At 42.5% G+C, this 21,809-nt stretch overlaps 1 protein-coding gene across 5 annotated transcripts in view; it reads right to left on the reverse strand.

Moving 5' to 3' along the window:
* The window catches only part of ZMYND12 (zinc finger MYND-type containing 12), a 39,788-nt gene that overhangs the window by 7,264 nt on the left and 10,715 nt on the right, over positions 1 to 21,809 (reverse strand). For 2 of the 5 annotated variants that reach the window (XM_058552121.1, XM_058552120.1), the window contains exons 2-4: positions 10,483 to 10,624; positions 2,792 to 2,961; positions 85 to 207 (exon numbers count right to left, since the gene is read on the reverse strand). In XM_058552121.1, coding sequence (XP_058408104.1) covers positions 85 to 207; positions 2,792 to 2,961; positions 10,483 to 10,576 — 387 coding nt within the window. In that variant the 5' untranslated portion in view covers positions 10,577 to 10,624. Of the gene's footprint in view, positions 1 to 84; positions 208 to 2,791; positions 2,962 to 9,116; positions 9,289 to 10,482; positions 10,625 to 21,809 lie in introns of all 5 variants that reach the window. The other 3 variants (XM_058552118.1, XM_058552117.1, XM_058552119.1) reach the window with 3 other exon arrangements.

Consider the following 21,809-nt stretch of genomic DNA (forward strand, 5'->3'; position numbering starts at 1 on the left):
CAAATTTCTCATGAATGGTCTGATACTAGTTGTAAGATACAAGGCCTAAGTGTCAAGGCTCAGCTCCCACATTCCCCAGCTTACCTTGGTGTACAGCGTGTCTGCCAGGTCCAACTTTTTAAGGCCATAGAAGAGATTAGCCAGGTGGAAGTAGCCTCCTGAGGTCTTGATGTCCTCTGTTCCAAATGCACAACTGGCAAAATAAATCTATAGCAGAAGGAAGGAGAGTACTGGAGTTCTCTTTGTAAATCATATATCTGATAAAGGACTTGTATCCTGAATAGATAAAGAACTTTTACAACAATTAAAAAATGGGCAAAGGATCTGAATAGACATCTCCACAAAGATATCCCAATGGTTAACACGCACTTGAAATGATGCTCAACATTATTAGTCATTAAGGAAGTGCAAAATAAAACCACAATGAGATACCACTTTACACTTTACACACATTAGAAGGGCTATAATCAAAAAGGCAGAAAGTAACAAGTATTGGTGAGGGAGTAGGGAAGATAGAACCCTCATACATTGCTAGTGGGAATATAAAATGGTACAGGCTCTGTAGAAAACAGTTTGGCAGTCCTCAAAAAGTTAAACATAGAGTTATTATATGACCCAGCAATTCTATTCCTAGGTAGATACCCAAGAGAAATGAAAACGTGTCCACACAAAGACTTATACACAAATGTTCATAGCAGCATTATTCATAATAACCAAAAAGTGGAAACAACCCAAATGTCCATCAACTGATGAATGGATAAACAAATCATGGTATATCCAGATGATGAAATACTACTCGGCAATAAGAGGAATGAAGTATTGATACAACCGCATGGATGGATGGATCTCAAAATAATTATGGTAAGTGAAGGAGTTCAGATGCAAAAGACCACATATGATTCTGTTTATGTGAAATGTCCAGAAAAGACAAATCTAGAGAGAAAGAAAGTGTTTGCCTGGGGCTGGGAGTGGGAATAAGAAATTACTGTAAATAGATATGAGGGGTCTCTTTGGGGTGATGGAAATTTTCTAAAACTGGAATGTGCTGATGGTTGCAAAACTCTGCAAATTTACTAAAATCATTGAACTGTGCGCTTAAAATGGGTAAATTTTATGGTATGTATCAATAAAGCTGTGTTTTGTTTTGTTTTTTTAAAAAGCTAGGCTAAGGGGCCGGCCCAGTGGCACAGCATTAAGTGCGCGCGCTCCACTTTGGTGGCCGGGGGTTTGCAGGTTTGGATCCTGGGCGCGCACCAACGCACTGCTTGTCAGGCCATGCTGTGGCGGCGTCCCATATAGAGTAGAGGAAGATGGGCACGGATGTTAGCCCAGGGCCAGTCTTCCTCAACAAAACGAGGAGGATTGGCATCAGATGTTAGCTCAGGGCTGATCTTTCTCACAAAAACAAACAAACAAACAAAAAAGCTAGGCTGAGGAATCTAGCTTGATCTAATTCTGTGTGACTCAGCTCACGACAGAATGTACCTCTGCTTAATTTGTTGGAGGGGGTCGAGTATAGAGAGGAAACACAAATGAAGACGTGTATTAATCAGGCTGCAGGTGGAAATAGATGGCACCCTCAAAAGGATTACCTGAAGACAGCTGAATGAAAGGATTATTCAGAGGTGTGGAAGGGCTAAGGAGCCAGTGAGAGCTAGTGAAGCAGGATGTCAACAGCACGAAATTATTCCCCTCCTGACTCCTGAAGAAGCCAGGGGAGAAGACAGACAGGGTTACTAGGGCAGAGCTAGAGCAATGAAAAAAGCTACCTGACAGGGGCTGTGGCCACAGAGCAACACTGCCCTGGCCAGAAGTGAGCTGGGGCAGAAAGGCAGCAGAGAGAGTAAATACTCAACCTTTCTCTCCTCCCAACCTTCACTCCCCTGCCACACCTCTCACTCTCCAAACCCAACCAAAGACAGAGAGCAATGGAGTCCAGGTTGTGTACTCTATAGGGATCAGCCTCCCAGGGTCGAGTAGGGCAGGGAAAGGATTTGGGATGAGGGAATATGGAGAATAACCAGCACAAGAATGTTTCCAGTGAATTTACGAGCATTGTGCAGTGGTAGGCAACCAGAGGGAGGGGTGCCAGTGGAGAGGCTGAAGAGACAAACATCCTGCATGGAGACTGCAGTCTGACTCTAACCTCAATGAGATTTCAGGCTCAGGAACTCCTCTCTGGTAATACAGTCCAATATTAAAATCTTAATTTCTATTAGGATCTAACAGATCACCTAGATCACCCTCATCATCCTGTCTAACATTTGTAGAGTTTTATAGTTTATAAACACTTTCATATACCTCAAGCTCATTTAAATTTAATAACCACATTCTAAAGTAGAGACAGTGATGTTATTTATAAAAATAATAGCCAAAGTGCTGCACATGTATTGTCCTGTTACTAATCATTGCAATGACCCAATGAGGCAGAGACTATTTTATGATTTCTGTCTTAAAGGTATTGAAAGAGGTTGAATAATTTGTCCAAGACTGTGGTGAAATGACAGAGCTGGAACTAGAAGTACAGCCCTTCTCCTAACCAGTATGCTGTTCTGCATCCCTTTATCCAGCAATCGATGTTTGGGGAAATGATGTGACCTGGCCAAGGTTGCACAGCCAAGCATGCAAAGGCTTGAACACAGGTTATCAGAGTTGTGTTCTTGCTAATGCCCCACCAAACAGTCAGGTGTAAACAGAAAGTTTTAGAGAAATGCTCAGTTTAAAAAAAACAACTAAAACTATACAGAGCTGTTCTCAGAAACATTCAGGTGTTATAATTTGGCTTGTTTACATCATTAGCCAGATGATAACGGGCTTCCTCATAGTTTTCCTTAGCCATATAGAGAAGTCCCAGGTTCCGATGCAGTAACGAGTGGGTGGCATGGGAGCATTCAGTTGATTTGAGGACTGTCCACTGGGCTTGGGATAGATATTCCTCAGCCTGGACAATCCGGCCTAGACCTGCCCAAAAGAAGTAAAGAAGGTTATAATTCGTATCCTGGCCAGAGAACACATGATGAAATATGAGTCATCACCCATTCACTCATTTATTGGTCACTCAAACATTTACTGACACACAAAAACTTGAATGTTCATAGCAGCCTAGTCATAAGAGCCAAAATATAGAAACAACTTAAATGTCCATCAACTGATGAGTAGATACACACAGTGTGGTCTATCCAAATCCATGAGTGGAATATCACTCAGTCACAAAAAGGAATGGAGATGCTGCAACATGGATGAACCTGGAAAACATTATGCTAAGTGAAAGAAGCCAGACACAAAAGGCCACAAATTGCATGATTCCACTTATATGAAATGTCCAGGATAGGTAAATCCATACAGACAGAAAGTAGATTAGTGATGGCCGGGGACTGTGGGTATGGGGAAATGGGGTGTGACTGCTAATTTGGTATGGACTTCCATTTGGGGGTGACTAAAATGTTCTAGAATTAGATGTGGTGATGGTTGCACAATCTTGTGAATATACTAAAACCATTGAATTGTAGTTTAAAAGGGTGAATTTTATGGTAGATGAATTTATGTATGTCTCAATTAAAAAATATATGTATATGTATACTTAATTTCTTTTATGTACCAGGCCTTGTGTTGAGTGATGGGGATTCAAAGATGAATTAAAGCCATTACCCTTGAAAAATTTATAGCTGGGTTGGGGGACATGTGTGGGGAACGCATGTGTGACATGAAAAGAAATATATTTATAACATAGTGTAAGTGCAATGATAGTAACATCATAAGGTTTGGAAGTGGCAGAGAGTAGGAAGTGTTTAATTCCATGGATGGGATGGAGAGGACAATGGAGTGGGGAGAGGCATGGTGAGTGCTATGGACTGAATGTTGTGTCCCCCCAGGATTCATATGTTGAAGTCCTAATCCCCAAAGTGATGTATTTGGAGGTGGGGCCTGTAGGAGGTAATTAGGTCATGAAAGTGGAGCCCTTATGAATGAGATTAGTGTCTTTATAAGAAGAGACGCAAGAGAGATAATCTCTCTTTTGGCCATGCGAGGATACAGTGAGAAGGTAGCTATCTATAAGCCAGGAAGTGGGCCCTCACCAGATACTGAATTTGCTGGTACCCTGATCTTGGACTTCTAGCATCCAGAACTGTGAGAAATAACTTTCTTGTTTAAGCCACCGAGTCTATGGTATTTGTTATAGCAGCTGAGCTGACTTGCATGATGAAGCTTGATACATGTGGATAAAAATCAGAGCATTTTCAGAAAGGGAGAGAGAATTGGATTTAGATTTAGAAGGATCCTCTGGAGCCAGTGTGGAGGAGGGAACAGAGGGGAGGAAGAAAAGTGGAAGGCTCACTAGAAGACTTCTGAAATAGTTCAGACAAGCCCTGATAAGAGCCTGAACTAAGGCAGTGAATGAAGATGGAGCAGACATGCAAGAGACTTTTAGGAGCTAGAACGGACAACACATGGTTACTAAGCGAAAGTCACCTTCATTTCTAATATTCAGATACTCTTGACACTTAAAATTTTTGTTTAGCTATAAAGATACATAACAGCTTCCTGCCTACTGCTTGCCTCCTAGGGAGGTTGTCAGAAATGAAGAGAAGACTACTCTGACAGCCTCCTGCAGAGGAGGTGGATGCTCTGGGCGTGAAAGACTTCCTGTGATGGATGCTGCAGCAGAAATGGCACCAGGAAAGGAGATGAGGTCACAAACCCCTTGTAAGTCATCCTTCGGTTCTTCTTTGTCCTTCCTCCCAGACCTAGTTCATATGTAAGCACTGTTTTATTCTAGTTGTAATCATATGTCACTGAATTCAAGGAGGAGAGGTGAAGAAGAAGCAATCTACAGGAGGAAGCAAGTAGCTTTGCTTGATTGAAGCTCAAACTAAAATGGAAAAAATACTAGTTTAGAAGTAAGAAGCCTAGCCCCATGATCCTGGCTCATGTGAACATGGCAAGTCACATCTTCTATCTGGGTTTTGTCTATAAAATAAGAGTTTTAGACTGAGGTCCTCTCAAATTTAAAGAAGCAAGTGACTCTTAGCTAAGATTGTTTAGATGGGCAAAAAATTGGTAGAGGGCATTGACATACACTGGAAATTTTAAATTCTCATTGTCCAGTTCTCATTCAAAGAGGTCATGCCAAAGAAAGAAGGCCCAAGGCCAAGCTGAACCAGCAACTACAAGCATGAATCCCAAAGAAAAGGGCATACTTGGGAGAAAACTATGAGGCTGAAAACTCAGGGAATGGGAGAGAGTAACGTAAGAGGAACGGGCTGTTACACACAGGTCGGAACGAAGATTGGGACCAGCGAGTGGTAAGCTCAGGCATGCCCTCTTACAGTGCTCACCTGGAGAGGTGTAGGGATGGAATGCAGGCAGTGGAGACGTCAAGTTGCCAAAGGAAGTGAGACTATCTTAAAGGGTGATTTTAATAGTACATGGAGTAGACAGAGAAAGGATAGCCACTTAAGGAGCAGTGGCACTGACACAGCCTTCCCCTGGGTTAGTGGCAGATCTGGGAGGCGGAAGGGGGGAATATTTTGCAGGACTTGGTGATGAAAGGAAGGGAGCACAGAATAAAGCGGTCACAGATGATTCAAAGGTGTGGCTGTGAGCACCAGGGGAAGAGAAGGAAATCAGCATTTACTGAGGGCCCGCTCTTTTCTATACACTATGCTAGGCCATTGGCATCTGTGATTTAAGTCTGCCAACAACCCTGTGAAGGAAATGCCAGAGGAGGCATTTACAGGAGGAAACTGCATTCACTCACTCAACCATATACTCATCTTATCTGAGTCCCTCCCACCCTGCTAGAGGCTCAGTGCATGCTGCTGAATAAAACAGACATGACCCCTGACCTTAAGGAGCTTACAATCAAGTGAAGTAGGTAAACAATAAACAAATAAAAAAATGAAGTACTATGAAGGAAATGAACAGAGAACAGTGATCAAGAAAAAGCGGGGAGAAACCTACTTTGACTGGATGATTAGGGAACACCTCTCTGAGAAGGTGACATTTAAGTAGACACCTGAAGGTTGAAAAGAAGTCAGCCATGTATAAGGGAGAAAAGGACATTCCAGGCAGAAGGAAAAGCATGTGTGAGGGCCCCGAGGTAAGAAAGACCTTGATGCCTAGGGTCACCCAACGAGTAAAGAAGTGCTGACAACAGTGGGGGGAGATGCGTAAGGTGGCTCCTCTTTGAAGTGTTACTGAAAATATCATCTCTAGTTGATTAAAATTCCAAAGTTTTACTAAAAAAAAAAGGCTGAATATCTCCTATTTTTCCACTCAAGTCTGGAGGAATCTCTAAGATGGGAAAGAGGCATGTGCACCAGGGATGTGATTTATTCAGACTTTCCAAAAGGTTGGCAAGGTTTTAAATCAATGACTATGGGAGTTATAATGAAACCTTCCATTTAGACAGAACTTTCCACCTTGCAAAGCACTTTCACGTTCATTACATATGAACTCATTTAACCCTCAAAACAATCCTGTGAAGAGGACTCAGATTTAACAAATGCTTACATAGTACCCATTAGGTGTCAGGTACTGTAAGAGGAGATTTTGTGTACCTTCTCGCACTAAGTACTGTTCTGGGTGTGGAGACACTATGACAAGTAAGAACAGATATAGTTACAGTTCTCCCTGACCTTATGGTCTAGTGGAGGAGAGACTTTAATTAAATAATCTCATCAATGAATGTATAATTATTATTGAAGTAAGTGCCCAGAAAAAAGGAAGAGGTTTCTAAGTGGGTACATAAAAAGGGACCTGACCCAGTCTGGGGGCTTGGGAAAGGCTTCTAGACAAGGAGGTGGCAACTCTTGAGCTGAGACCTGAAGGATGAACAGGAGTCAGTTAGGTGAAGGGGAGGGGAGGAGAAGTGGGAGAGTGTCTGGTGAAGAGCCTTCCAGAGCAAGGAAGCATCACAGTTGCCTCTGAGGAATCAAGAGATGGCCAGTATAACTAAAAAGGAGAGAGAAAAGAATGCGAGATGAGGTGAGAGAATTCATAAAGGCTTGACCAAGCAGCGCCTCATAGGTTGCTTTAGGAATTTGGTCTTTATTTAGTGAAGCAACTTGATCACATTTTGTGTGGAGGCCAGATTGGAGTGAGGCCAGAGAAGACCAGTTGACAGGCAATAGTCCAGATGAGAGATGATGAGACTTAGGCCAAGGTGACTTTTCTAAAATCCCATAGCTCGTCAGTGTCAGAAATAAATAGAACCTGGACTTTATTTCCTTGTCCAGTGCTCTTCCCAATAGTTTTGCAGGAGGGACAGTCTGGAATGGGGAATCAGACCTGAGCAGAATGAGGAGGGCGTTCTTGCAGTTAAGTGGCCTGGTACTGCCACACCAGAGCCCAAACCAGTGAGGAGGGGATCTATGTAGAAGGGGCAGCTCGGAATGAGGAGTCAGAGCCCACAGAGAGAGAGGAGGGCATCTGCAAGAGGAAAGGATACGGTTGGAGGTGGGAGATTGGTTCGTACAGGGGAAATGATAATATATAAATATATTAATGAAAATGGAAGCCAGCATTCTCACTGCAGGGAAGGGAGCAATGGCTATGAATGGGAGAAAATTAGATTGAACCCTGTGGTGGTGTTGGGCTGGATCTGGATGTACTGGTATGGGCCCATGGTCATATATCACTTCTGTGATATTCCTGCCAAAGAACATCACCTGAACCCAGTCATGAGGAAATGTCAGAGAAACCCAAATTGAGGGACATTTTATAAAATAATTGGCCTTTTGGGCCAGCCCTGTGGCTTAGTGGTTAAGTGCGCGTGCTCCGCTGCTGGCGGCCCGGGTTCAGATCCCTGGCACGCACCGATGCACCGCTTCTCCGGCCATGCTGAGGCCGCGTCCCACATACAGCAACTAGAAGGATGTGCAACTACGACATACAACTATCTACTGGGGCTTTGGGGGAAAAAAAAAAATAAATAAATAAAATCTTTAAAAAATAATAATAATAATTGGCCTTTAATCTTTAAAAGTGTCCAAGTCATAAAAGTCAAGGAAAGATTGAGGATCTATTCCAGAATAAAGGAGACTAAAGACAAATGGCAACAAAATGAAAACCAGGATTCTGAACTGTATCCTTTTGCTATAAAGATGTTATCGGGACAACTGGAGAAACTTGACTAGGGTCTGCTCGGTAGCTGACGGTTGTATTCTGGTTGTGAAGGAGAACTGTGGGGAGTCTGTGGGAAACACACACTGAAGGATTTGAGGCACAGGGCATCAGGTAAGCAACTTTCAGGTAGCTCAGGGAAAAAGTTCTCTGTATTGTATTTCCAACAGCTTAACTTCTTTAAGAGTTTGTTTTTTAAAAGACAGTGGCTATTAAGATGTATGAAGTGGTAGTATAGTACCTAATACAGTATAGATGCTCAAAAATGTTAATTCCCCTCAAAAATGCTAATTCTCCTCTTACAGCAACCACCATGGGGGCTGCCTGCCAAGTCTGTGCTCCCCGCTCTGAGAACTGCCTCTCCCATCTACACGAGTGGGTTCCTATATTCCTGTTTGAACTATGGGACCCTGACACAGAGGTACGTAAAGGTAGATACCACCCTCAAGCTCAGTCAACACAGTTCTCTCTTCTAGGAATTTAAAATTGGCAATCAAATGCTAATTAGTTTCCTTTACCCACCTTGAACCTAGAAGACATAAATTCAACATAAATTTAGCTACATCTGACATTTAGGGGTAGTTGTCTTCTGCAGTAAGCATAAGGTAGAAAAATTTGGTCTGCAGAGATGGAAAATAAAGCAGACGCAGAGAGAGCAGCAGAGACAAGAGACAAGGCCTGAGAGAGAAACTGAGAGCACCAGTCTTCGTCACGGCATTCTGATTCCAGCACCTCACGAAGCCTCAATTCCCTTCAACACTCCAGCATCCTAATAAATTTCCTTCTTTTGCTTTGGTCAGCTAGAGTGGATTTCTGTCAGTTGTAGCCAAAAGTCCATGACGTCTCCTTCCCCACCTTGTGCAAACTTCACAGCAGCCCCGCTCCTGCACAAAAGCGGCCCTGGTGCCACGGCCAAGGCTGGACTCTGGCCACTGACAGGACCCGATATAGCTCTTTAGGGCTCCAGGCCGTCTCGAGTCGGTTTCACTTACCAAGGCTCGCCTCGGCCAACAGCAGGTAAGCAGGCACAAGCTCTACTGAACTCAGGCCGTGCACATTCATGCGGAAGCGCAGAGAATGCAAAGCTGCCGGGACAGCATCTGCATGCTTTCCTTCAAAGAGATATTTCTGGGCTACAGTGTAGCAGAATTCAATCAAGTGCTTCTGCGGAAGAAAAACCAGATCATCTGAGACAGTCTCATGGTAAGAGGCAATGCCAGATATAGAGGTACACCTGGAGATAAGGCCAACACCTAAGGAACCGGCTGAGGGCACACAGTGAGCCTGCCTGTATTAAGGTGGACACGAGACCCAAAATAGGTGATATAAAAGGCAAACTTTGATGTGAGTTCCTCAAGGTCCAGGAACAGCGTCTTTTCATCTTAGCTCAGTGCTCGGCATAAATGAGTGCTCAATATAAAATTATTAACTGCACGTTATTCTTATATTTATAATAACATTGTAGTTTAGCAAAGCTGTCATGTCTCAGGATGATCTAAAACTTTCTGCCTTTCTATTTGAGTTAATTTTGAGAGAAAAATCTTATTTTTCCTTCTGGAGTTATCCTTCTTAGCTAATATCAGAAACAACTTTAACTCTGCATCGTTCTAAGGCCACTCTCAAAGTGTCACAACACTAAAACTGATGAATCTGGTGTTTTGAGATTTATGGCTTTTAAAGCACTATTTTTTAAAGAATAATTGATATGCTATCAATGCTGTAATAATAGTTTTCCAATCTCCTTTATTTACTCACCAGTATATTCACACCTCAATCATGTTCTGAGCTCCTACTACCTGCCTAGGCTCTTATCACAGTACTTGGCATATATGGGTGTTATGGCTAAATTTTGTCCCCTACAAATTCGTATGTTGAAGCCACGACCTCCGTACCTCAGAATGTGACTGCATTTGGAGATAGGGCCTTTAAAGAGGTGATTAAGTTAAAATGAGGTCATTAGGGTGGGTACTTATCCAATCTGACTGGTCTCCTTATAAAGGAGGAAATTTGGAAACACAGAGACAGCAGGGATGCGTGTGCGCAGAGGAAACCAAACCTGCTGACACCTATCGTTGATCTTAGACTTCCAGCCTTCAGAACTGTGACAAAATAAATTTCTGTTGTTTTCAAAATACCTAGTCTGTGGTATTTTGTTATGGCAGCCCCAGGAAACTAATTCAGAAGACATTCATCAATTTGTGGAGAACAACCGAAGGAATGGTATCGAGGACATAAAGACATAAAACAAAGGCTCTGCCCTCGAACAGGTTCCAGTTTAGTGACCTCACACAGTACACCCCTCCTCCTGGGAGTTTCGCTGCACCACGCATTAACCCTATAACAGTCCTGAGAAGCCACCTGCCGCTGCTGCAGCTGCCGCAGACCGTGCTGCCGCTCGTCCTCTGAGTTGTAGAAGGGCATGGAAGTGCGCAGCGGAATCAGGAGCTGACATATCTTCTCGTGGATGCTGCCCCAGTCAGCTCTTTGATGAACCACACCACTGGCAATAAAAACATGGACTTCATTAGCTTTACCTTTGGCCTGACCTATGATTCTACTGGCCATACTATTGGCCTAGCCCTAGAAACCAGAAAAATAAGCCCAACACAAACGAGGCCATTTCTGACACAAATCTTTTTTCTTTCATGTGGTAATTTGATGGTGTAAAAACTAGTTGGGGTGGAGGTTGGGGGAGGATGCTGTTTCTGCAGGCACAAGTTCACATTCCGAAGACACATGGTGATGCTGTGGCTATTCTGCTTTTCTGCTTAATTAATAACAAAGACAACTTTAACTCTGCATTGTTCTAAGGTCATTTTCAAAATATCTGAACACTAAAGCTGATGTATTTGAAGGTCTTTTTCTTGGGAAGGGAAAGGAATTTACATTTGATGAGGCCCTTGGAGACACTTTCCTATAATCAGTGCCACCATGTTGCATGGCTCTGGAGAGCACCACTTGCATTGTCTCTGTGCTCCAGGGGGCCATCACATAAAACACACTGTGAATGCCCCTCAGTCCTAGTGGTGCAGCACAGGGTCTTGCATGTAACTATTTAACTTGTTGAAAACAAAACAAAATCTGTTATTATTGTTTTAAAGGTAAGGAAGCATAGGTGCAGAGAGTTTAAGTGGTTACTCTAAGCCTGTACTCCAAAGCCAGCTGTTTTTTAACTCTCCAGAGGGAGGCACTGTGACAGTTTGGTTTACAGCTTTTCTGACTGTTTTACATGTATATTCAGTAGTTTTAAACACTTAATTGGACAGCACAGATATAGAACATTTGCATCACTGCAGAAAATTCTATTGAATGGCACTTCTACAGAGAATCCACTCCCATCCCTTAAATAATTGCTTCCATAAATGATTCCCATATCTATTACCCAATTCTGACCCTTCCTCCAATTACGGTTTTTTTTTTTACATTTTTAAATTGATATAGGGCCGGCCCCGTGGCTTAGCAGTTAAGTGCACGCGCTCCGCTGCTGGAGGCCTGGTTTGGCTCCTCGGCGCACACCGTCGCACCGCTTCTCCGGCCATGCTGAGGCCACGTCCCACATACAGCAACTAGAAGGATGTGCAGCTATGACATACAGCTATCTACTGGGGCTTTGGGGGAAAAAATAAATAAATAAAAAGTTTAAGTTGATATATAATTCACATACCATAAAATTCACCCTTTTAAAGCATACAATTCAGTGTTTTTAGTATATTCACAAGGTTGTGTAACCATCACCCTATCTAATTCCAGGACATTTTCATCACTCAAAAAAGAAACTCCAGGGGGCTGGCCCTGTGGCCTAGTGGTTAAGTTCGGCACACTCAGCTTTGGCGGCCTGGGTTCAGTTCCTGGGTGTGAACCTACACCACTCGTCGGCATCCACGCTGTGGTGGCAACCCACATACAAAATAGAGGAAGATTGGCACAGATCTTAGCTCAGGGTGAATGTTCCTCAGCAAAAAAATAAAATAAAAAAGAAAGAAACTTCATTCACTCTAGCAGTTACTCTCATGCTCCCTCCCTCCACCCACTGGTGCCTAGAAACCACTAATCTACTTTCTCTATGTATTTGTGATTTCTCGGTATTGCATATAAATGGAAACAGACAATATGTAGTCTTTTGTGTCTGGCTTCTTTCACTTAGTATAACATTTTTAAGGTTTGTCCATGTCACAGGATGTATCACTATTTTATTCGTTTTTACAACTGAATGATATTCCACGGTATGACTATATCATAATTTGTTTATTCATTCATCAGTTGGTGGACATTTGGGTTGCTGCCAATTTTTGATTATGAATAAGGCTGCTATGAACATTTGTATACGAGTCTTTGTGTGGACACGTTTTCATTTCTCTTGAGTATCTAAGAACGGAATTGCTGGGTCATAAAAAACCTCTGTGTTTAACTTTTTGAGGACTGCCAAACTGTTTTCCACAGAGATGGTACCATTTTACAATCCCATCAGCAATGTATGAGGGTTCCATTTTTTCTACATCCTTATCAATATTCGTTATTCTCTGTCTTTTTTATTACAGCCATTGCAGTGTGTGTGAAGTGGTATTTCATTGTGATTTTATTTTGCCTTTCCTTACTAACTAATAATGTTGAGCATCATTTCATGTACTTACTGGCCATTTGCATATCTTCTTTGGAGAAATGCTTATTAAAATCCTTTGTCTATTTTTTAACTGGTTCTTTTATCTTTTTACTGTTGAGTTTTAAGAGTTCTTTAGGTATTCCGGATACTAGTTCCTTATCAGATATATGATTGGCAAATATTTTCTCCCATTCTGTGGGTTGTCTTTTCACTTTCTTGATAGTGTTCTCTGATGCACAAAAGTTTTTAATTTTGATGGTGTCCAACTTTTTTCCCTTTGGTTCCTTCTGCTTTTTCTGTCATATCTAGAAGTGTTGCCTAATCCAAGATCACACAGATTTACAACTATGTTTCCTTCTAAAAGTTTCGTTTTTAGCTCCTATGTTTTCTGTATAAGTCTTTCTGTATATGGTGTAAGGTAGGGATCCAAATTCATTATTTTGCATGTGGATATCCAGTTATCCCAGTACACTTGGAAAGGACCATTCTTTCCCCAATTGGCACACCTGCTGAAAATCAATCGACCACAGATGTAATGTGCTTATTTCTGGACTCTCAATTCTATTCCATTAATCTAGATGACTATCCTTATGCCAGTACCACCCTGTCTTCATTACCATACCTTTGCACTGAATTATTTTTTCTCTTTTTTTTATTGTGAAATTTTTGTTGTACATTATTGTTTGTCAGTCACCATATAAATGCATCCCTCCATCCTTTGTGCCCACTCCCCCACCTCCCCAACCCCCCTGCCCCTGGTAACCAACAAACAGTTCTATCTGTCCGTGTGTTGGTTTATCTTCCACATACAAGTGAAATTATGCAGTGTTTGTCTTTCTCTTTCTGGCTTATTTCACTTAACATAATACCCTCCAGGTCCATCCATGTTGTTGCAGATGGAACGATTTTGTCTTTTTTTACGGCTGAGTAGTATTCCATGGTATATATATACCACATCTTCTTTATTCAATCATCAGTCGAGGAACACTTGGGTTGCTTTGTAATAAATTTTGATATTGAAAAGTTTTGTTTTTCTTTAAGATGGTTTTAGTTATTCTGGATCCCTTGCATTTTCATATGAACTTTAGGGTCAGTGTGTCCATTTATGCAAAAATGACAGTTGGAATTCTGATAGCCATTGCATTGAATCTGTAGATGAATTTGGGGGATGTTACTATCTTAATAATAAGTCTTCCAATCTACGAATACAAAATATCTTTCCATTTACTTAGGTCTTCTTTCTTTTAACAATATTTTGCAGTTTTAAGTGTGTAAGTCTTGGACTTCTTTGGTTAAATTTATTTCTATTTTTTTTTTGTGAGGAAGGTCAGCCCTGAGCTAACATCCATGCCAATCCTCCTCCTTTTGCTGAGGAAGACCGGCTCTGAGCTAACATCTATTGCCAATCCTCCTTCTTTTTTTCCCCAAAGCCCCAGTAGATAGTTGTATGTCATAGTTGCACATCCTTCTAGTTGCTGTATGTGGGACGCGGCCGCAGCATGGCTGGAGAAGTGGTGCGTTGGTGCGCGCCCGGGATCCAAACCCGGGCTGCCAGTAGCGGAGTGCGCGCACTTAACCGCTAAGCCACGGGGCTGGCCCTATTCCCTTTTTTTTTTTTTGATGCTATTGTAAATAGAATGGCTTTCTTAATTTCATTTTCAGATTGTTCATCGCTAACAATAGAAATACAACTGATTTTTGCATACTAATCTTGTATCCTGTAACCTTGCTGAATTCATTTGTTAGCTCTAATAGTTTTTTTGTGGGTTCTTTAGGGGTTTCTCTACATAAGATCACGTCATCTGCAAATAGAGGTACTTTTACTCCTTCTTTTCCAAGGTGGGTGCCTTTTATTTCACTGTCTTGCCTAACTGCCCCAATCAGAACCTCTGTACAGTGTTGAAGAGAAGTGGTGAAAGTGACCTTCTTGTCTCATTCCTGACGTTAGGGGGAAAGCTTTTAGTATTTGACCATTAAGTATGATGTTAGCTTCGTGTTTCTCTATGGGTTTTTCATAGATATCCTTTACCAAGTTATGGAAGTTACTTTCTTAAAGATTTTATTTATTTTTATTTCCCCCCAAAGCCCCAGTAGATGGTTGTATGTCATAGTTGCACATCCTTCTAGTTGCTGCATGTGGGACACGGCCTCAGCACGGCTGGAGAAGCGGTGCGTCAGTGCGCGCCCAGGATCTGAACCCGAGCCGCCAGCAGCGGAATGCGCGCACTTAACTGCTAAGCCACGGGGCCAGCCCTGTAAGTTACTTTCTATTCCTCATTTGTTCAGTGTTTTTATCATAAAAAGTGTTGGATTTTTGTCAAATGCTTTTTATGCATCTATTGAAATGATAATCTGGTTTTTGTCCTTTATTCTATTAAGATGATGTCTTACATTGATTGATTTTTGTATGTTGAACCAACCTTTAATTCCTGGGAGAAATCCCACTTGGTCATGAAGTATAATCTTTTTTATATGCTGCTGGATTTGGTTTGCTAGTATTGTGTTGAGGATTTTTGCATCTATATTCATAAGGGATATTGGTCTGTAGTTTTGTGTTCTTGTGATGTTTTTGTCTGGTTTTGCTATCAGGATAATATTGATCTCCTAAAATGAGTGAGGAACTGTTCCTTCCTCTTCTATTTTTCTTTTCTTTGAAAGTTTGTGAAGAATTGGTGTTAATTCTTCTTTAAATATCTGGTAGAATTCAGCGCCGGCCCCGTGGCTTAGCAGTTAAGTGCGCGCGCTCCGCTACTGGTAGCCCGGGTTTGGATCCCGGGCGCCCACCGACGCACCGCTTCTCCAGCCATGCTGAGGCCGCGTCCCACATACAGCAACTAGAAGGATGTGCAACTATGACATACGACTATCTACTGGGGCTTTGGGGGGAAAAAAAAAAAAGGAGGAGGATTGGCAGTAGATGTTAGCTCAGAGCTGGTCTTCCTCAGCAAAAAGAGGAGGATTAGCACGGATGTTAGCTCAGGGCTGATCTTCCTCTCACACACACACAAAAAATTTGGTAGACTTCATCAGTGAAGTCATCTTGTCCTGGGCTTTTCTTTGTGGAAAATTTTTTTATTACTAGCCAAATATCTTTAGATATAGATCTACTCAGATATTCCATTTCTTCTCGCGTCAGTTTTAGTAGTTTGTGTCTTATTAGGAATATATTTCATTTAGGTTTTCTAATTTGTTGGCATACAATTAAACATAGTATTCTCTTTTATTTCTGCAAAGTTGGTAGCAATGTCCCCATTTCATTTCTGATTTTAATAACTTGAGTCTTCTTTTCTTGGTCAGTCTAGCTAAAGCTTTGTCAATTTTGTTGACCTTTTAAAGAACTAACTTTTGGTTTTGTTGATTCTCTTTACTGTTTTCCTATTCTCTATTTCATTTATCTCTGCTCTAATCTTTAATATTTCCTTCCTTCTGCTAGCTTTGGGTTGACTTTGCTCTTCTTTCTCTAGTTTCTTAAAGTGGAAGCCTAGGTTATTGATTTGAGATCTTCCTCCTTTTTTTTTTTTTTATGAGGAAGATCAGCCCTGAGCTAACATCCAACACCAATCCTCCTCTTTTTGTGAGGAACACTGGCCCTGGGCTAACATCCGTGCCCATCATCCTCTACTTTATATGGGACGCTGCCACAGCATGGCCTGACAAGTGGTGCATCGGTGCGCACCTGGAATCTGAACCCTGGGCCGCTGCAGCAGAGTGCGCACACTTAACCGCTACACCACCAGGCTAGCCCTCTTCCTTCCTTTTTAATGTATGTGTTTACAGCTATAAATTTCCCTCTGAGTACTGCTTTCATTGCGTCCCATAAGTTTTATTATGTTGTGTTTTTGTTCTCATTTCATCTTGATGGGGTTCAGGGCAGGCCGCCCTGAAATAATGTAGATTATTTCAAGCTGAAGACAATTAAGGCTCAGAAGGCTCAGGAAGAACCTTTGACCTTCCCCTAAACTGCCTAAAAGAATTTTAGATAGAAGGGCCTGTCCTAGGAAAGAACTATCACCATAGATAATTCTAGTATCTAATGAAGTAGGTGTGGTAGACAGGGAGGAATCTAGCAAGGCCCATTTGATCAAAGTCCTCTCTGGGTCCCATTGTCTCTAGATGGCCCAGAAAACATCTGTTTACCAAACATTAACTCTTTTCATCTCCCTATAAATTGCCTTCTTTCCCTTTGAAGTCCCAGACCTCTATCTCCTTCTCCTTAGTCCAGAATGACATATATACCTCATTTTGCCTGACTGTCATTGGAACTCTTCATGCCTATGTGAATTCCCCATGTGCATGTATTAAACTTTGTTTGATTTTCTCCTGTTAACCTGCTTTACATCATTTAAATTATTCAACAAGCCATAAGAGCCAGAAGGAGAAGGGGGGGAATTTTCCCCTTCCCCACATTTTTGGCATAGTTGGCAGGATACTCACTGGTTGGCAAGATCTTCACTGGCTGAAAAAAACTGCGTTCTCTGGCTGAAAGAACTGCCTTCTCCCTAGGACTACTGCAGATGAAGAGATCCTGGGTCATCTGACAAGATGCAAGAATTAACATTTCTTACCACGTCAGCCTCCCAGAATCTCTATCTGCGATGTCTGGTGGAAGCAAGAGGCGAGAATTTTTTTTCTCTCTCATTCTATATCTAGATTAGCAGAAGAAAATACTTGTGAAACTCGTTTCTTAGGCTTTTAGTGACTCTGGTAAATTTGGTAGAATACTCTTGACTTTATTGATCCCTTTCCTCCCAGAGGTAGTCACTGTTTTCTTTCTTTATCTCTGTCTTTTGTGTCATTTGTCATAAGAAGGAAATACCATAGGGTAGGACACAAACCTAAGCCCTATAAGCCTGCTGTCTGAGCTGCCTCTAGAGACTGGTGAGTTTGTGGGTTTCACCAGACTGGTGTCTATTTAGATAAACTTTGATGTGGGTTAATATGCACATGAGGTAAAAGCTATTGCTAAGGGGGGCCAGCCCCATGGCGTAGCAGTTATGTGCGCACGCTCCGCTGCTGGCGGCCCGGTTCGGATCCAGAGCGCGCACCAACGCACCACTTGTCAGGCCATGCTGTGGCAGCGTCCCACATAAACTGGAGGAAGATCAGCACGGATGTTAGCTCAGGGCCCGTCTTCCTCAGCAAAAAGAGGAGGACTGGCACGGATGTTAGCTCAGGGCTGATCTTCCTCACAAAAAAAAAAAAAAAAGCTATTGCTAAGGGACATCTTGGAGCCAAAGCCACAAAACTGGCGGACAAGGGTCAAACACTGAAGAGCCATTAGGGTGCTTGCCACATCAAGAAGGCTCCCATGATAGGGTAAATTGGTCATGGAAGGGGTTAGATCAACACTTAGGTCACCTGCAACCTCAAGAAAATTTCCATGCAACGAAGTACTCTGTAAAACACACACAATCCTCAACCCCATGGCACATCCCTCTTAGGTATTAGCTTGGCTCCAAGATATTCAAGGCTGGGCCGGCCCCGTGGCTTAGCGGTTAAGTGCGTGCGCTTTGCTGCCAGTGGCCCGGGTTCGGATCCCGAGCACGCATGGACACACTGCTTCTCTGGTCATGCTGAGGCCGAGTCCCACATACAGCAACTAGAAGGATGTGCAGCTATGACATACAACTATCTACTGGGGCTTTGGGGGGAAAAATAAATAAATAAAGTTAAAAAAAAAAAAAAAAGAGAGACTCAAGGCTTAGCTAAAGCTGGTAATGTGCATATAAGAAAAACCAGATGAGGTTTTTCCTTCTTTCTTGTTCTGTCCTGAGAGCTCGGCTTTTTGACCAGTGAGAATATTCTCTCTGGTCTCTGCTACCCAAAAGGTGCATTTACCAGAGTGCACCTTGGTGGCTAGTTGAATAGACTGGGGTTCCAAGACACAAAATCACAAACAGCATGCTCTTTGTCTGGCTGTGCCACTCTCAGGGGAGTTTGTCATAAAGGGTCCCCATCCATAAGGGGCCTTTGTTGTCTCACCCTTCGTTGCTTGTTAGTGCTGGAAAAATCCCAGTCCAGTAGCACCTGCCCAGTGTCACAGATTAGTGGGTCTGTGACTGGAGGTGTCTCATGCGCGCATGGGAGACTGGAGACACCATTTTCAGTATACCATCCTTACTGCCTGTGCAACAAAGGTCTTTGCTTTCTCTGACTATTTTTGGGAGTGAACTTTTTGGATCATGGGGGCTACATCATCTGTGCCCTCTCCAGGGACTCCTCTTGCATCCATGGTAAAGATTTATTCTAAGCCCGGAAAGTTACCACTGGGTCTTTCCATAAGGCTTACTGGATTGAATTGCTATTGGGATAAATATACAAATGAGGATCCTTCTCATCAATGGCCAGACAATGGATCTTTTGAATTGGAAAAATTTCTGTATTTAAAAAATATTTTAGAGAGCCTTCATCACAAGCAGCTGCCTTACTGGTACTTATGGGAGTATCAAATTGAAAAGAAAACCCAAGAACAGTATAACAGCTAGCCTCAGGTAATCCCTTAATAAAATGAAAGAACAGAAGTCAGACTCAGAACAAAGATTAAAAACAAATCTAACAAAAATTCCCCTTCTCTTCCTTCCTGTACTGCCCTTTATCCCCAACTCCCTGACCCCCCCAGATGATCTTTTGGATCTCTGGGTTCCTGGTTTAAATCCACCCCCTCTCAAGACTCAGCTCCTCAGCCAGTTCCCTTAGATCCTAAAACTCCAACTTCTCCAGAAAACCTCCAGCTGCCTATTTTAACTTCCCTCTTAGAAGACTTACAGAGGGCACTTAGGTCTGACCTCCAAGCCAGGGGCTTACAGGTCGCTTGGGTAAATGCTGAAAGCCAGGAAGTGAATTTAGCAGAAGCAGCCAGGAAGGGCCAGAAGGCTCACTTTGCTGTCCCTCATGAGCCCTCCTACTGTCCAGGGCTCTGTAATCAGGCTCTGCCAGCTTCAGGCACTCCTATGCAGTGTCCATTATAGATGTATCCTGGACTTACACTGCAGAGAATTCATGTCCCCTGGAGAGCAGCCAATTTATTAAATTATAAAACCCTCCTGCCTCCATTGTCAGAAGATCCTACAAAATTTAGAGAGGAGTTAGAAATATTAGTGGCTATTCATAACCCCACTCACAGAGATCCTGACTGGCTGCTAAGGGGTTTCTTCCAGCCCATGATTATACAGTAGTTATCAAACAGGCCAGATGGCCCCCTGAAGAAAATCCCTCTCACAGGGGAAATAGACCGCCAGACCTTCTCCCAGGCCCTCCTGCAAGTGACTAGGAAACAGCTCTGCTAGAGGCCGATATTCAAGGTTTAATAGGAACGATTTTAGAGGCATTTCCTCCAAAAGTTAATTGATCAAAAATTGAATTATGCACTCAGAAAGAAGGGGAACATCCAAAGGCCTGTGTTGAATGTTTTATGCAAACTTTTCAAAGGCACACTGCATTAAACCTGGAAGCCCCAGAGCACAGGAATCTCCTAATTTCTGCTTTAGGAGGAAATTTTCTTCCTGATATTAAAAAACAAATTCAAAATAGTGTGGTTGGTTGGTCAGGGCAACTGTTAAGTGTGATAATGGAGGCTGCTGTACAGTTCTTTTTAAATAGTCTGCAGGAAAGCAGAAGAAAAAAAAAGAATTAAAAGCAACCGTTCTCGCTTTGCAACCTGAATCTTTAGAGAAGAAAAATGTGACTCTGAGAGTAAATTAAAGCCCACTCAGAGGCCTCCCTATTTGCCTCCAGACAACTGCAGGTATTGCAAGAAACCAGGACCTTGGGGAAAAAACTGTCCCACACTTAAGAGAAGGGAAAGTTTAAGAAGCAGCCCCCTCGGCCCCAGCACCCCTAGAAGGTTCATTTTTCTCCTCCTGAGGGGCATTCACCCCTCAAATGATGATGTCAGCCAATCCTCAGCCGCACCCTTGAGCCTACCATTAAACTTAAAATAGAGGATGGGGAACCGGATTTTCTAATTGACACTAGTGCGACTTTCTCTACTATCCATTCAGAGGATTTATCTCTACATGTCACCTCTGATTCTATTCAAGCTGTTGGAGTCTCTGGGCAGCCTATTTCATTGCCCATATCTCAGCCCACTCCTATGTCTTTAGGCCTTCTTAACCCATTATGCCTTTCTAGTCTCCAACTGTTCACCAGCAAACCTTTTTGGCAGAGATTTGTTATGTAAATTTAATGCCACTATAAATTGTAATGAGAAAGGTGTTTTTATCTCCTTCTGCTCTCAGATCAAACCCCAAATCTCCTACTTTCCTTGCTAGAAACTTGTCCTGATTTAAATCCTTCTGAAGAGGTTGACTCTTTAAAAGATGTTCCAATTAGTCTTTGGGCTACACATGCAAATGAAGTAGGATTATTACTGAGTGCAGAACCCGTGCACATTACTTGGAAAAAGAATAAACCGTTTCCATCAGTAATCCAATACTCTCTCTTCAGGGATGCAGAACGAGGAATTGAACCCATAATAGACTCCCTTTTGCAATAGGGTGTACTAGTTTTTACTTCCTCACCATGTAACACTCCAGTCTTGCCAATGAAGAAAGAAGGCAAATTTGACCCAGACGGGAACCAAATCTGTAGATTTGTACAAGACCTCAGAGCCATAAACTCTTTTGTAATTCCTCGGCACCCTGTGGTCCCTAATCCAGCTGTCATCCTGACCTCAATACCTGCTGATGCAGCCTGGTTCACAGTAGTTGATCTCTGCTCAGCTTTGTTTTCAATCCTGTTGCACCCTGACTTGCAATTTCTTTTCTCATTTACATTTAAAAGGAGACAGTTAACATGGACTTATATCCCTCAGGGATAGTGAGTCCCCCTCAATATTTTCCCAAGTCCTTAAAGCTGACAGATTCTGTAGTCTTTACTTAAGGCTCCACGCTCATTCAGCATGTTGATGGCCATCTACCCTGTAATCAAACTAAGCAGGCAGCTCTTACAGACTCCCTCATTCTCCTGAAGGCACCAGCTGAACGAAGCCATAAAGCTTCCAGAGCTAAACTTCAGTGGGTGCAAACGACTGGTACCTACTTAGAACATGAGGTATCTCAAGGCATTCAAAAGCTGACCCCAAATG

The sequence above is a fragment of the Diceros bicornis genome, chromosome 13 (assembly GCF_020826845.1).
Source record: "Diceros bicornis minor isolate mBicDic1 chromosome 13, mDicBic1.mat.cur, whole genome shotgun sequence".
Classification (NCBI taxonomy): Eukaryota; Metazoa; Chordata; class Mammalia; order Perissodactyla; family Rhinocerotidae; genus Diceros; species Diceros bicornis.